General features: G+C 51.4%; 1 protein-coding gene across 1 annotated transcript in view; it reads right to left on the bottom strand.

Annotated features, from left to right (window-relative positions):
- The window catches only part of IRS2 (insulin receptor substrate 2), a 30,381-nt gene continuing 18,280 nt past the window's right edge, over nucleotides 3,181–15,281 (bottom strand). The window contains exon 2 of the mRNA XM_018056365.1: nucleotides 3,181–5,588. Within this exon, the coding sequence (XP_017911854.1) occupies nucleotides 5,584–5,588 (5 nt within the window). The 3' untranslated portion in view covers nucleotides 3,181–5,583. The remainder of the gene's footprint in view (nucleotides 5,589–15,281) is intronic.

The following is a 15,281-nucleotide window of genomic DNA, read 5'->3' as shown; positions in this document are numbered from 1 at the left end:
ACCGGGTGAGCCGCGCTGGGTGTGGAGAGCGGCCTGCCCGGCTGTGAGCTGCCCTCAGGGGGCAGATATTTACTCCAGGGCTGGAGCAGATTTCCAGCCACACCTGGATGCCTCCTGGTGATCGGGAGGAAACACTGAGCAGAAGGCAAGCATCTCTCACTGAGGGGAGTCTGCGTGCAGGAAGGTTGAGCGGGGGGAGGGGTCGGGGAGTGGCCTTGCTTGCTAACTGGAAACATTTGCAGCGGAAAGCTTCCTCCAGGATCCAAGGACACTGGAGGAGGCCTGACAGGGGCGTCTCCAGAGCGACTCTGGAGTTCCTGCAAACCCTGGAGGGCCCCCGGGAGCCGCCAGCCTGCACGCCGGGTGGGTGAGGGCAGGCTTGAGTGGCAGGCAGATACACTGTTTTCCCAATATGACCCCGTGGCCCCAGCGGGACTCACCGCCCTTTGGGCAAGTCTGCAAAAGTCACCAAACTTAGCGAGCAACCCAGAGCAGAGGGGATGAGGTCGCCTGGCCTCTGCCCGGCTCTAGGTGCTCTGCTGCCCTGGGAAGGGCTGCCCTGGCCGCGGGCTGGACATCCTCCGTCCAAGCCGAGCAGATGAAAGCAGGAAGCGAGGTCTGCCGGCCTGGAGCTGAGTGTTTTCAAAAACTAGACCGGACAGGAGGAAGGAGCTCAGGTCTGGGAGGAGCTGACATCTCCCACGGATCCTGCGAAGCCTGGAGTCTGCTGAGCCCCTTCGGGGGATGCTCAGAGGGTGGTGGGAGGGCTGCGGGCCCAGGGCAGGGGCCCCTGCTCTCCCCACCCTCGGAAGAGACAGAGGAGCCCAGGCCGGCTGTGGAGCTCGGGATAAACCCACCGGGGCTCAGCTCCCCGACTGATGAGGATGTGGGGACTGGCCAGCCGGCATCTCCTGGCTCTGCCAGGACAGAACTGCACGAGGGACCACGGGGTTCCTCAAGCAGCGACAGGCTGGGTCCCAGCCCCGGGCTCCCCCATCCGTTTCAAGGAGTCTGAGAGGGCTGCGAACACATCCATAAAAAATTTTGTAAAGGTAGGGCCTTTCCTGGGTTATTGCCGTGTGATGCCCTCGTGAATTACTAACCACCTGGCCTCTCTCTCTCAATTTTTAAGGGGAAAACGGTTTCCGCACATCGGCATGGCACTTACCAAGCAAATCTCTACTGTTGTAAAGTCGCTGCGGGCGTGATGGTTTCAGGGTATCCTCTGGCCTCGCCGGATGGTGGAGGGAGGCAGCAGGTGGAACACGAGGTGAGGGAGCCAGCATCACTTGATTAGAAGCTTATCTTCAGTTATTTTAACGGAGGTGCCAATCTTGGCTCCCCAGCACGCCCAGAGGTGCTCATACCCTGTGAGAACGAGGGTCATGAGTCTTATTTCGCTTTGTCTGGACAGCATGGGGCTTACTGCACTGATGGTCATCGTAACAAGATCACAGCAATGTGGTAACAATTATACCCACGGATGCGGAAATTACACTGAGCCTATGATACCATGCAGCCGTGGACAAAACACACAACTTGGAGATCTGGGATCCTGAGGACTGATCCCATGCACGGTCTAAACGGGGGGCGGTGGACCCAGCGCCGTCAAGGTCTGAACAGGCCACGACCCACTCTGTCTTTCAACTGGTGGCCCTGAGGGTGGAATGGATGAGGAAGTGAAATACCAGCACAGCTCACGGTTAGACACACAAAGCCGCGAACGGCCTGCCCAAGCAGCCTGCAAGCCTGCCAAGTGACCTCTAACGTGGGACTCGGGGCTTTGAGACGGGCCAGCTATGATCCTGCCGGTGAGCTCACAGGTGCTGTCATCTTTGAAGGTGCCCATCCACATCCTCCATGCTGCCCACGAACGGCTCAGAATCAAGCTCTCCCCAGTCAACGTGGGGGGCCTTTAGCCTACATCTTGGGATGATACCCTGTTAATCTAGCATTCACCTCCAAGTTCAGAAATTGGCTTCTGGTGAACACTTCTGGCTTCCACGGGACCTTGATAAAACCCCCTCCCTCCTTTACTCACAGTGAACGTTTCTGGGTAAAGACACTCTCTGATTTTTGCCTTGTATGTCTTCCCTAAAATGACAGTCCTCTCATCACAGATTTCAGGGGCATCAATCCCTGCAGATGATGCCTCCTCCTTGGTGTCTAATGGGAACCCCCAGAACAACCAGTCTGGGCACCAACAGGCCTCATGTCATCACCAAGTTCCCAGATGCTGCACAGGGCTTACAGGCTTGAGATTTAAAAGCCATCAATCAAAAATCACCCTCCACATTGCTCTGGTTTCATTTGTTCAAAAGAGATGCCACCCGTTACTGCATTTCAATGGTATAATGCCAGTGAAGTGGATGCATTAAAAAGTGATTTCTAACACGGAGGTGAAGTTGTCCGCGGTAAAAGCCACTGGCGGTCCTTTTCCTGCTTTCTGTGCCTCCCGGCTCCGATGCTGGCCACCCCACGCCCTGGATGCTGTCTGTCACCTGCATCTCGGGAGTTGGGCCACAGCAGGCACACAGGGGTGTGTCTCTGCACCCGAGTCCTGGCTCCGCCCCTCCTGAGCTCTGTGCCCCCCACCCCAGGAAGTCCTTTACCCGTTCTGTGCCTCAGTCTGCTCATCTATAAAATGGGACAGCAATCCCTACCACCCAAGGTTATCAGGAGCCACGAGGGAATTAATGTTTGCACAGCATTTAAGCAGCATCCAGGACTCCCCTGTGGTCCAGGGGCTGGGACTCTGAGCTTCCACTGCGGGGGGCTGGGGTTCGATCCCTGATGGGGAAACTATGATCCCTCACGCTGCACGGCCAAGAAAATAACTAAAATCAAATAACAACAACAACAAAAAAAACCATCAAGGCAATAAACAAAGAAAATAACAAAACAGCATCCCGTATGCCTGCAATGATTCTATGCTTGGTAAAGTGAATTTTTGTTGTTGTTTTCTTAATACATCGACTTTTCATGCACGTTGTGGCATGGGGCAGTGGGGGGGGGGGCGGGGGGCGGGTGTTTTCTGGTTTCCAGAATACAACTATTAAATGAAGATGTAACAAAACGTTTTTAAAAAGCCAAATATTTACTTAATGGCTCCAAACACCAGGAGAACAGCTTGATGTCAAATTCATTACCCACACAGGAAAAAGCATCGCGCAGGCAGTCTTCATTTCATAAATAATGCATTTTATTGTATTGCATATGGCTATTAAGGAGAGCATCCATGATCAATACAGACTGAATACAATGCACTAGTCTAGTTCCGTGGAGTCCGGTGCCATGTCGGTCCTTATGTACAGCGGAGGTGGTGGAAGACAGCAGAGGTCAGTCTTTCGTCATGTCACGATAGCAGGAAATATATTTAACATCTCGAGCTCCAGAAACAATGCGTACCCCCGAAAAGAAAACACTGTGTCCTAACTGTTAGAGTTTATATAGCAAAAAATATTTTAAATTTAAGGTAAGTCAGGCAAAATGTACAAAGACCCAATATACATTGTGAAGTTTTAACAAACATAACATTTATACATTTTGGTTCCATTCTGTAAACTAAATTTAAAATGTAAATATTGCATATGCCTTTTTTTAAATTTTTTTGAAATGTACAGAAGAAAATTTAGTATATTATCAACTTTTTTATGTCGCTCGTTTGAAGCGGCAAGAGGAACATGACCACGGGGAGGGTGGCAGGACCACGCGGGGAGGGGAGTCTGACGCTGCATCCGGCATTGTCCACAACCAGTCCTGCGGGGAGGGGCGGTTCCCATAGCGACTCCATCCATCCCGAGTCCCAGAACTAAACCAAAACTTTAGGACACTTTATACATCTTTTCCATAAAGTCTCTCTATATTACACGCTGAAAATGACCTTCAAACCAACATCAGACGGTCTGTGCACGGGTTGCGCTGTGTGATTCCAGAAGCGTGAGACGAGCAACGTCCAGGGCGGCCACATTACATTCAACTTTGTCTTGCGATACAATCCTCTGTTCTGAAAGGTCAGCATGGAAGGAGAAAGACGTTTGCATTGCGATTAAATATAGGTTTAAGACATTGAATCTTTTTGGTCTTCCTCTAGAAAAGCCTCATTTTATGAATGCATTACTCTATACTGATATATATCTATATATTTATATATATATTTTTCTCCCCCTACCACCCTCCCACAAAAAAAAAAAAAACACCCCAACTCGTATCTCCAACGAATTCATGTAACGTCTACAGGACTCTCAGAGAAGAGGCACTGAGGATGAGCCCGTGGGAGTGGGGGGCCCTGCAGCCCCCTCCCTGTGCGTCCAGGGAGCACGGAGGTGACCTGACACTCTGCAGCTCAAGGGCGGCGGTTCTTGGGGACACCCTCGGCGATCGCCACAACACTGGTGTTTCCGGAACCCTGAAGACACACAGCAAGAGGGGCCGCCTTGTCGGGAACTTCTCTGACAAGTGACATGCGCTGTGAGATTGCTTTGCTTTCTCTGTGTTCCAGGATGCCTTCTGTATCAGCTCCTTTTTCTTTTCTGCGTCTTTGTCGTCGTTTGGGAAAGCCTCGTGGCCCGACACGAGTGCGTTGTCGTCAAGATAATACATTTTAGAAGAGACCTGCCAAACCCGTGACCCCCCATCTTGGAACGGCTCGCATGCCTACGTGAATTTTTGGTTAGAGAAATGCAAGCTCAAGGTTAAGGACAGCAGAGACGTTTGAGCTTGTCAATAGGATCAAAGGTGTCTGCAATCTGAAGTGCCTACATAAACATCTACAGAGAGAAGCTTGAGCAAGTCTCTTAAAGGTAAAAAGAGATACTCACCCCCATCCCCCACCCGGCCTTCCCAGACCCTGCCCCTCCCACCCTCCCCCACCCCGTACAGTTGATGATTTGCAAAAGTAGCTTGCTTCCGTTACATATAATAATTATTATTTATCCATCCATCTTCGGAGTCCAATCTGAAGTTGCATCTCCGTGGAGAGACGTCAGTCCCGCGCAGGGCTCTGTGTGGGAGTAAACACATGGGTCCCTGGGCTGGACTTCGATGAGCAGCTGTGTCCGGGGCTGGGGGATAAGGCAGATGACCGCGCTGGAGACTCAGCCAGCAGAGGGGGACTCCCCCCACCAACCATGCCGACCCGGCTTCACCTGGGACTGAGGTAGGACGGTGGTAGTTTTGAGCGGATGTCCGTAAACACCAGATTTTACCACTTGAATGTGAGCTGGGAGAATCTCCTAGCATGCTGCGGGATACATCTGCTGCGTCAAAACGAGGGCGAGGAGAAACAGACACTGGCCACAACCAAGACTGTCCGACCTTCTCGTGAGTTGCTCCTTCCGCTCATGTTGTCGAAAACCAAACTCGAGGAGGAAGACTGCACCCCCAGCCCCTGGAGACTGGGGAGACGGCAGCGTCCACGTCCAACTGGGTCACAGGCGCATCCACACGCGACGATCGCTCAGATCCAAAAGGAAATGGCAAGCAGCTTCCGATGTGTTTAAAAAAAAAAAAAAAACGCTGAGCATCTTCCTCCCATGGTTTTCTGTGATGCGTGTCGTCACGGGAATGAAGCTGGACAGGTCTTCACTCTGCAAGAGGAAGGAGATCGTCAGTGGGCTTCTGTGCACACAGAGCCACCCTGGGTGGGGAGGCGAGGGCCCCCTCTCCACCGTCTTTTGCCACTTTTTAGGAAACGATCCTCTTTGGGAAGCAAAGTTTATTCACTCCATTTTTCCAGAGACAAGCTCGCTGGGTAAACCTCCCACTGTTGCCCCTGGAAGCGGGGCTGATGGATTCCCAGTGTGCTGGTGAGACCCATCAAGTGAGGCTCATGTTTTCAATGCAAGAAAACTAGCCGGGATTCTCCCCTTGGCGGGGGCAAGGCCACGTGACCTGGCCAGGGCCCCCTCGCCGCCCCGGGCTCAGATCATCATGTGGATAGTCGGGGGAAGCGCGAGGAGCCACTGCCTTCCTCAGGGGGCTGCAGAGACAATGAAAACCCCACCAGGGTCACAGCACACTGCCAGCGACAGATGACACGAACATGTCACAGCAAGAAAGGGGGAGAAGTAACGAGTCCTCATACCTGCCCGCAAGGAAGCCCTTCTCACCGGATCCTCTACCCTGTTCCTCACTCAGTTCAGCTCAGTCGCTCAGTCATCTCCGACTCTTTGCAACCCCATGAATCCCAGCACGCCAGGCCTCCCTGTCCATCACCAACTCCCAGAGTTCACCCAAACCCATGTCCATCGCGTCAGTGACGCCATCCAACCATCTCATCCTCTGTCATCCCCTTCCCCTGCCTTCAATCTTTCCCAGCAGCAGGGTCTTTTCAAATGAGTCAGCTCTCCGCGTCAGGTGGCCAGAGTACTGGAGTTTCAGCTTCAACATCAGCCCTTCCAATGAATAGTCCCTGTTCCCAAAATGACCCTAGATTTCAAAACCTCCCATTACATACTGCTTCCTCTGCCGACGACCCCACCTGGCGCTGACCTGGCAGGATGCCCACCAGCTCCGACTGCTTCCTCCCTAAACTTCCTCAGCTTTTCCCGAATTCCCTCAGCTTACTTCCACTGGATGTGTTTGCTCCTTCTTCAGGGGACACACCGACCAGGAAGGCTGATGTGTCGCGGCGCACCACCTCTTTCTTCTCCAGCCTCTTGGCTCTTAGAAATGCCAGGTGGAGCACCCTCCCCACGTTGGTAACTACTCAGCCACATGAGTGCCCAGCGGGTCTTGCGCCGTCGTAAACAGAACAGCGTCGTCCTGCGAGGCTGCAGGTTACTTAACCAGCATCTCTGCATATTATTCTGAAATCACTTAGAATTCTAACGATCGGTTCACACTCCCAGATTTACTTCTTTGCACACCTACTGTTTTCTGTGTACCTTGAGTTCTGAGTGCTAATCCCAGTGAGACGGAAACGTCCAGGATGTCCCACGGCCGAGACTGGGCACCTCCTCTGTAGCCAGGCGGTGCCCAGGCCAGAGCTAGCATAGACGCGGGCTGTCTACCCACAATGTAAACACTGTCATTGTTCATGACTTAAAGTTCCCAACCATGCGGTATTTTGAGACAGTGCCACTTTATCTTAATATATTAAAAAAGACATATCTTTTAAGAAACTTGATATATAAACTACTCAGAACATGAAATAGAGAACAGGGCCCCAGAGTTCCTCCAAAGCAAAGACGTGACTCCATCTATTTCAGGTTCTCAGCTGAGAACTTGAAGGGTTTGCATCCCTTAATTACAGAGGCAGTTGTTAAATCTACCTGAACTACCGAAGAATTGATGCTTACGAACTGTGGTGCTGGAGAAGACTCTCGAGAGTCCCTTGGACTGCAAGATCAAACCAGTCAATCCCAGTGGCAATCAACACTGAATATTCACCGGACGGACTGATGCTGAAGCTCCAATCTTTTGGCCACCTGATGTGAACAGCCAAGTCACTGGAAAAGACCCCGGTGCTGGGAAATATTGAGGGCAAGAGAAGAGGGCGGCAGAGGATGAGATGGTTGGATGGCTTCAGCAATTCAATGGACATGAACTTGAGCAAACTCCAGGAGATGGTGAGGGACAGGGAAGCCTGGCATGCTGTGGTCCAGGGGTGGCAAAGAGTCAAACACGACTGAGCAACTGAACAGCAGCAACCGGAACTGAGTCTCCCCCAAAACGAGTCCACATTTGGTCAATCTGGCCCTGACCGTGGGAAGAGTCCTGTGGCTGCTGCAGAGGTAGTCACCACCCTGCGGGTCACACTTACAGAAAGAGTTCCATTCCAAGTTTATTTTTATACTAATGATTAGCTAAATTTGGCTAAATCATCTCGTGTTAACACTCAACCCCATTACCTTGAAAACAGCTAAGCACAGAAGTTCTCTAACCCCTCAAACTCTACACACAGTCACATACACGAGGGTTAATGCTTGCTGAACAGCTCACTCGCCTTTACCATCTGCAGGCTCACAGAGCCATGCGCATTTCTGCTCTGCTTCTAAGGACGCTCTACGGCTATGAAATAACTCCCACCAGTAGAACTCCACCACTGCTAATCAAGCTGGCTGCGTCATTTCTTTGAAGCACAAACTGCGTAACTGTCAAAACTTTTAATTTCTAAGCAGTAGCATTATGAAAGCAGAGAGCTGCTAGGAGGCAAGAAGTGAACTGTGTATTTATTCCTGGTGACCTCCCGGCCTTCTTCCCAGTTCTGCTCTCGAGCAGCACCTCTGGGACGCTCGCGGGAGGGTAAGGGAGGCGGTTCCCACCAGAACGAGAGTCACAGGACAGCTGTTTTCCCGGCCTCTTTCACAGGTGCTCTGCCCTCTGCAGACACCCGAGTCCCGCAGGACGCTCAGCTGTGGCCACCAGCGAAGGGAGGAGCAATCCTTCCAAGGGCACAAGCGCGGGCCGTCAGCAACCCAGGGGCACAGCCAGATGTGGGCACAGTGAGGAACAGGGCTCCCCAAGGCGCTGAGCCGACGGCTAGGCAGCCCCAGGCTTCCAAGGAAAGGCAGGGGCAGGGGTGTGGCCCCGCACGTGGCGAGGGAGCCCCGAGGACAAGCACACACACCGCACTCAGCCATCACAGGAAGCAGGGTGTGCTCACGGCATGTGGGGAGGATGCGGGCAGGCTCAGGCCAGAGAGAGGACAGGCGTCAGCTCAGAGATGGGCGTCTGGGTGAGAGGTGTGCGGCGCTTAACATGCAGATGCATCCAAGCATGTAGACGTGTCCTGGACCGACACAGCGGCACCACGTGGACGCCAGCTGTCTCCCCCTGGAACACCTCGGGTCAGGGCAGGGAGCCTCCACAGGCCCCCCCGGCCCCGGAATGTCAGTCCAGGCCGCCCACGTCACCTGCCACTGAAACCCCCGAGGTTCACCCCTGACTCACAGGGTGATCCCCCTGCATGTGCTCCGGCAGGAATCCTGACCAGGATCCTCAGGCTTCAAGTGCGCTGAGCAAGCAGCCCCTCTGCAGTCGGCGAGCATCCAGAACCACTCTTGGTCCTGTCGCTCCATCCCGCATCCCGGGAAGCAGGGGCCAGAGTAGGAGCTGGGACCTAGGACCAGAGTCCACTGTTTCCTTGTATTTGTTTACTTTTGAAAGTGAAAGTGTTAGTCACTCAGTCGTGTTCGACTCTGCAATCCCATGGACTGCAGCCCGCCAGGCTTCTCTGCCCATGGAGACTTTTCCAGCAAGAATACTGGAGTGGGTTGCCTTTCCCTTCTCCAGGGGATCTTCCTGACCCAGGGATCGAACCCAGGTCTCCCGCACTGCACGCGGATTCTTACCATCTGAGCCACCAGGGAAGCTTAAAATCACTCCTCTCCCTGAAAATTAGCCTGGTTCAGCCAACTAGGAAAAAAAAAAAAACTTCTAGATCACCACCCCTCAACTTTATTAACAATGGATTCCAGCAAAACTGTATCTTATTACCTATGTTAATCCTACTAAAGGCAAAGAACAAACGGTTAATTTTCTGATCTCTCCGCAGTGCCGATCTCTGTGATGTGAGACGTTCTCTGCACTGAGGGGGTGCCGGGGTAACATGAGGAAGGACCACGTGCTGCCCGTGAATACAATCACAGAGCAACATAGGCTAATTCTGACTCTGCTCCTGGAGGTAACGCGTCTAGAAACAGTGGAAAGTTACTGGCGCACATTGAACTGGTCGCATAATTACACGCTGCGCTGCTCTGCAGCTTAGACATTGCTGTGTAAAGGGACCCATTCACAGAAGCATTTATCGAGAGCTACTTGATTAAAAAAAAAAAAGTTTCAGCAGAAAAACTGAAGCTGTTCCACAGGGCACAACACACAGCCCAGCCACGCCCACCTTCTTCTTCTCACTCTCATAGGTGACACGTGACATCCACATGATGGATACAGTCCTTTGTCAGTTACTGTAACTCCCTGGGGACCCGGGCTAATTCTGCCCTTTCTCTTCCATTTAAAAGATCAACCAGAATGCAGATGAGCACAAGTGTTGTCAGCACAGGCCCACCTCCAATTTGCTCTATTTTTTAGAGAAAGAAAGAACAAGGAAACACATCACTGAAAAACTCTGTGCTTGAGATAAGCAGGGGAGCCACCAAGCCTCAGAATAGGACACATGTCACACCACCAACGAGCTGGCCTCCAAGATTTCAAACACCGAGGCGGAAAATGTGGTGAGCGGTGGGTCGAGAAGGTTTCAGAAATAAATCGGGGAAATGTGCTCTGGCAAAAAAAAAAAAAAAACAAACAAACCTCAAACAGCATTCTGGAGCATGTTCTGACTCATGGCTTTTTAAAGTGATTTCTTATGATTATTTGGGTTTGGATGTAGACAAGAGTCCCGTGTGGGGCTCGTGTAGGCCTCCCTGCCTGGGAGGGACCGGGGGCCTCCCAGGGCTTTGGCAAACAGCACTGCATCAGACAGAAAGCAAACTCAGGCAGCAGGTACACACGGGTTAGTATTTTCAGGCAGATCTGAATAAGGGGCAGTACAGACACTTGTTTGCATGACAAAAAGGAAACATTATACTTTTTAAAATAAACATTTATATTTCTAGTAGCAAACATGATTAAAAAAGAGCTAAACCCTCTGGTGAGCCCAAACATGTCCTACAGGTTCATTAAGACTTCTTATGTCAAACACAGAATGATGGGAGAAAATAAACTTTTCAGTTACATGAGAAATTCCTAGAAAAGGCAACCTGATAATTCAGTATCTCCCCACTTTACTAAAAGCAAAACCACTCTTAGGATATACAAAAAAAAAAAAAATAAGGTTGGCTGTGATAACAAGCAAGCCAAGGATTCTAAGAAAAACGGTTACTTAAACTTTGCAAGTGGAAAAAAAAAAAATAACTCACAAGGAAAATACGGAAGCACGGAGTCCCCAGGACAAACGGGTGCGGCCAGTGACTTGACCAACCCAACTCGTGGAGGACCTAGAACCTTCTGGAGGTGAGCTCATCACAGACAATTAAAATCATTTCATCCTGAATGCTTGTGATTAAAGACATTTCCTGGCATCAAGTTGCAACTTGATGTTAATGACAAGACAGGAGACAGGATGAGACACCCAAGTGCTCACAGGAGGCTGGGTTAATAAACGGCGTCTCTGCTCCTCCAGCTCGTGTTTAACCCTGCACACAAGACCTGAATCACTGGAGACGAGAGCAGTCAGGTGTTCTAGACTGGTGTGTGTGTGTGTGTGTGTGTGTGCGTGTGTGTGTGTGTGCTAGTCACTTCAGTCGTGTCCGAGTCCTTGCGAGCCCAGGGACTGTAGCCCACCAGGCTCCTCTGTACACGTGATTCTCCAGGCAAGAACACTGGAGTCGGTTGCCATTCCCTTCTCCAGGGGATCTTCCTGACCCTGGGCTCGAACCCAGGTCTCCTGCATTGCAGGTGGATTCCTTAACAGCTGAGCCACCAGGGAAACCCAGACTGTTTGTTAACACACTTCAAACCCCACCCATGCCTTCCCAATCATCCACAGCAATGCTCATGGACTTGACAGTGGGGAGCCTGCACTGGCTTCATGTCTTAACACTTGAGTATTCATTCCTTTCCTGTTTGTTATTTGAAAGCCTGACATGTGGATCCTATAAGCTACTCTTTTAAGGCAAGACACTTCCATCATGACAGGATAAATATTACTGATTCTGCTCCAACTCTGGTGGCTCAGATGGTAAAGAATACGCCTGCAATGAGGGAGACCTGGGTTCGATCCCTGGGTTGGGAAGATCCCCTGGAGGAGGGCAGGGCAACCCACTCCAGTATTCTGGCCTGGAAAATCCCCATAAACTGAGGAGCCTGGCAGGCTACAGTCCATGTGATCACAAAGAGTGGGACATAACTGAGCAACTAAGCACTTGCTTCAACTCAAAAGACCAAAAAGGCAAAAATGCCCCTAAAATGTCAGTGAGACCTTCTCCCGCGTGTGTGCGTGCTGAGTTGCTCAGTCGTGTCTGACTCTCTGCGACCCCATGGACTGAAGCCCGCCAGGCTCCTCTGTCTGCAGAATTCTCCGGGCGAGAATACTGGAGTGGGTTGCCATTTCCTCCTCCAGGGGACCTTCCCGACTCAGACCAAACCCATGTTTCCCACATGGGCAGGTCGATTCTTTACTGCTGAGCCTTCTGGGAAGCCCAGACCCTTCTCTTATAAATTATGAAAAGTGAGGCCTTTTCTGGGTAAAACCAGATGAGGGACCCTCCGTGACTTGCCAGCCGCCTCAGGGCTAATCGGCAAGAAAGGATAAGCCTTAACTCCTCCCAGAAGCTCCATCACTGCAGCCCTGGGGACACTGCTACCCCTTTCTGCAAATAAAAGACGGGAGGGACTCGAGGAGGAGTGAGGACTCCTTTTGGGTCCTGGAGTCTAAATCTTTACCCGTGACCATCAGTTGCATCTGAACTCTCCCAGGACACGGAGCCCGGCGGATGGTGGATCTCTGCTTGGTGCGCCTGGACCATCTCATACCTGGCACTCAGCACGGGCCTGTTAGTCCTTCACGAAGCCCTGATGGGTTCGACGGAAACCAAAACCCACGTGGTGGGTGTCAGTTCTCACGGGCATAAAAGTGGGATGAAAATCTTCTCAAGGATCCCAAAAGCAACTCGGGACTGTCCGAAGCCCGGGAGAAAGCAGCCCTCTGTCACCTCACACAAGTGGCCTTCGGAGAGAGAGGCCAGTGCAGCCCTTGCCCATGTCTGGAAACGGAGTTTTATCAGAACGTGGCCCCTGCCACTCCCTCAGATGCAGCTGTTTCTCACTCTCAACGGTGGGGTAGAGGGAGGGGGACAGAGACCTTGAGGCCCCGGAACATGAGGAGGAGGAGGAGAAAGGGTAAATCCGTGAGAGTCACAATGCATTTCCCTCTGCGTGTTACACCTCGAGACTCACCGATAGCCCCTTGGAAAATTATCTGCGAGCCTGCATGCTTTCGAGATCTGATCCCATCCACTTACAGCCTGCTATCCTGTTACAGACCCTCCTGAGAAGGAGGAAGAAAGTCATGGAGTCACTTATGAAGCCACCACGCTCTTCTGTAAGCGGTTTTCCTTACACGTCTATTTGATGTTTCATGAATAACATAGCAGGATTGAATAAATCGGATTATAACTAAATATATCCTACAGTACTGCTTTTTAAACTCGAAAAGAAGTTACCTACATTAGACCTGCAACTCAAAGAGGGTCTAAATCTCTTCTCTTTCTTGGGTCATTGGAAAATGCAACTGTAATTATGTGTTTGCCCCTGAAAACAATAAATGTTTTGGGGCCAAATGACAGAACATGCATTAAAATTCCAACTATGCTATGAACGGTACAATTCTTTCCTTAGCTGTATATTTCGGAACACTATAAAAATGTTAATACCGTGTCTAGGTGATGTTCTCAAGCTTAAATACTGTACTTTTCTCATGAAATGAAAACTTTATATATATGTATATATATCTCAAACCTAATAGTTTCCCTGTAAAGGGCTTTCCTGGTGGCTTGTCAGTAAAGTGTCTGCCTGCAATGCAGGAGACCCGGGTTCAATCCCTGACTGAGGAAGATTCCCTGGAGAAGGACATGGCAACCCACTCCAGTATTCTTGCCTGGAGAATCCCACGGATAGAGGAGCCTGGTGGGCTGCAGCCTGTGGGGTCGCAAGAGCTGGACAGGACATAGTGACTAAGCCTACCTACCTATAAAGTGAAAGGAATGTAGAATAACCATTTATTCAAATATAACCATCCCCAGATATCCTGCTGTTACGTAACATTTCACACGAACCGCTCTTTCCTTCGGGTATTTAAGCATTTAAGAGTTTCTGTTAGATCTTTCCTGTTTTACAGTTGGGTATTTAAGCATTTAAGAGTTTCTATTAGATCTTTCCTGTTTTACAGTTTGATTCATTTTGTTTTTATTACTGAAACGGAAATAAGCATTTTCCAGAAACCTGTAATTATGCCAAACACAACTCAAACCCCCTCTAAAATATCACTGAATCGGAAACATACTTATGAGTATAGTTAGAAAGATACACCTTCAGGAATCTGAAACTCTGTTTTTTCTACTTAAGGATGATGCAAGAACTTGGAAATGTATTAAAAATAGGAGCCGTGAAAGACTTATCATTGTATGGGGGAAGAAAGAAAGGATTTCAAGAAAAAAGAGGGAACATACTCTGACCCACCACCAACCCCCAGCCAGTGACCTGAACCGTCTTCCAGCACTTGACACAGACCGCAGGGGCCTCAAAAGCCTCGGCGTCCAGACTGTGGGTCAACCTCCCCCTGACGACACATCCCTGCCTGGGCGGCCGGCTCCCCTCCTTGGGGGAAGAATCCACCCGGCCTTCAGGCTGAGATCTAGGCTCTGCCTGCAGAGGGGAGGCCGCAGGTCCCCAGCCAGGCAGCCCCGCGCTCCAGAGTCTTGGGGCACATCTGCCATCGCGGCCTTCGGTTCATTCAAACCTCCGCCCGTGCGTGACGTCACCAGCAACGGCAGCTTCAGGCGGCAAGTAAACAGGCCATGAATGCACAAACACGCGGGCAAACAGCTCCCGGGAAAATGAATGAACTTGTTTTCACTGGAAAGGAGGAGGACGGAAGCAGAATTGTTTTTTGATAGGGTGAGGGGGGCGGGGGTAAGTCCGGGCCGTTTGAAGCGAACGTTCTCGGACGCAGCACAGAGCGCCTGGCTCAGGCGCCTTCTGCACGCCCCGGCAGGTGGGCCTCGGGGCCCAAGACCTCGGTTCCCTCAGGCTCACACACAGCCGTGCCCCCAGTGCAGACGGACGCTTCAGTTCCCCTATGGCCGATGAGAGCCATTCACAGCCTGATCAAAGCACCCCTGATGGACATTTCAGTAACAAAAAGTGGAAGGTCCAGAGTTCCAGACCACCTTTATCAGCTTCATTTACTGGAAACAAACAAACAAAAAAAGGTGAGGGGAAAGACAGCAGCTAATGGCCATGCCTTCCCAGGGAAGAGGGGCCAGGGGAACCCAGACCCCAGTACCCGCTGATCTGCAGATGACCGCCTGCTCCCCGCCCAGCTTCACCTGCAGACATCAGCTGCCTGGCTGGCCAGGTGAGACTGCCGGATACCCATGTTCAGCCCACACCCGCAGCGTCTTTATCTTCAGAACTGGAGCCTCGGCTGGGCGAACCTGCCGAGAGAACTGTGGAGCCTCGGCACAGCCTGACCTCGGCACAATTCCTCCTCAGCCCACTTGCTGGGAGGAACCCCACGCAGCCGGGCCCCTCGGGGGAGCCGTGGGAGCCTCGAGTTG

This window comes from Capra hircus, chromosome 12 (assembly GCF_001704415.2).
Source record: "Capra hircus breed San Clemente chromosome 12, ASM170441v1, whole genome shotgun sequence".
NCBI classification, from domain to species: Eukaryota; Metazoa; Chordata; class Mammalia; order Artiodactyla; family Bovidae; genus Capra; species Capra hircus.
This window is presented reverse-complemented; position numbering and strand designations above follow the sequence as displayed.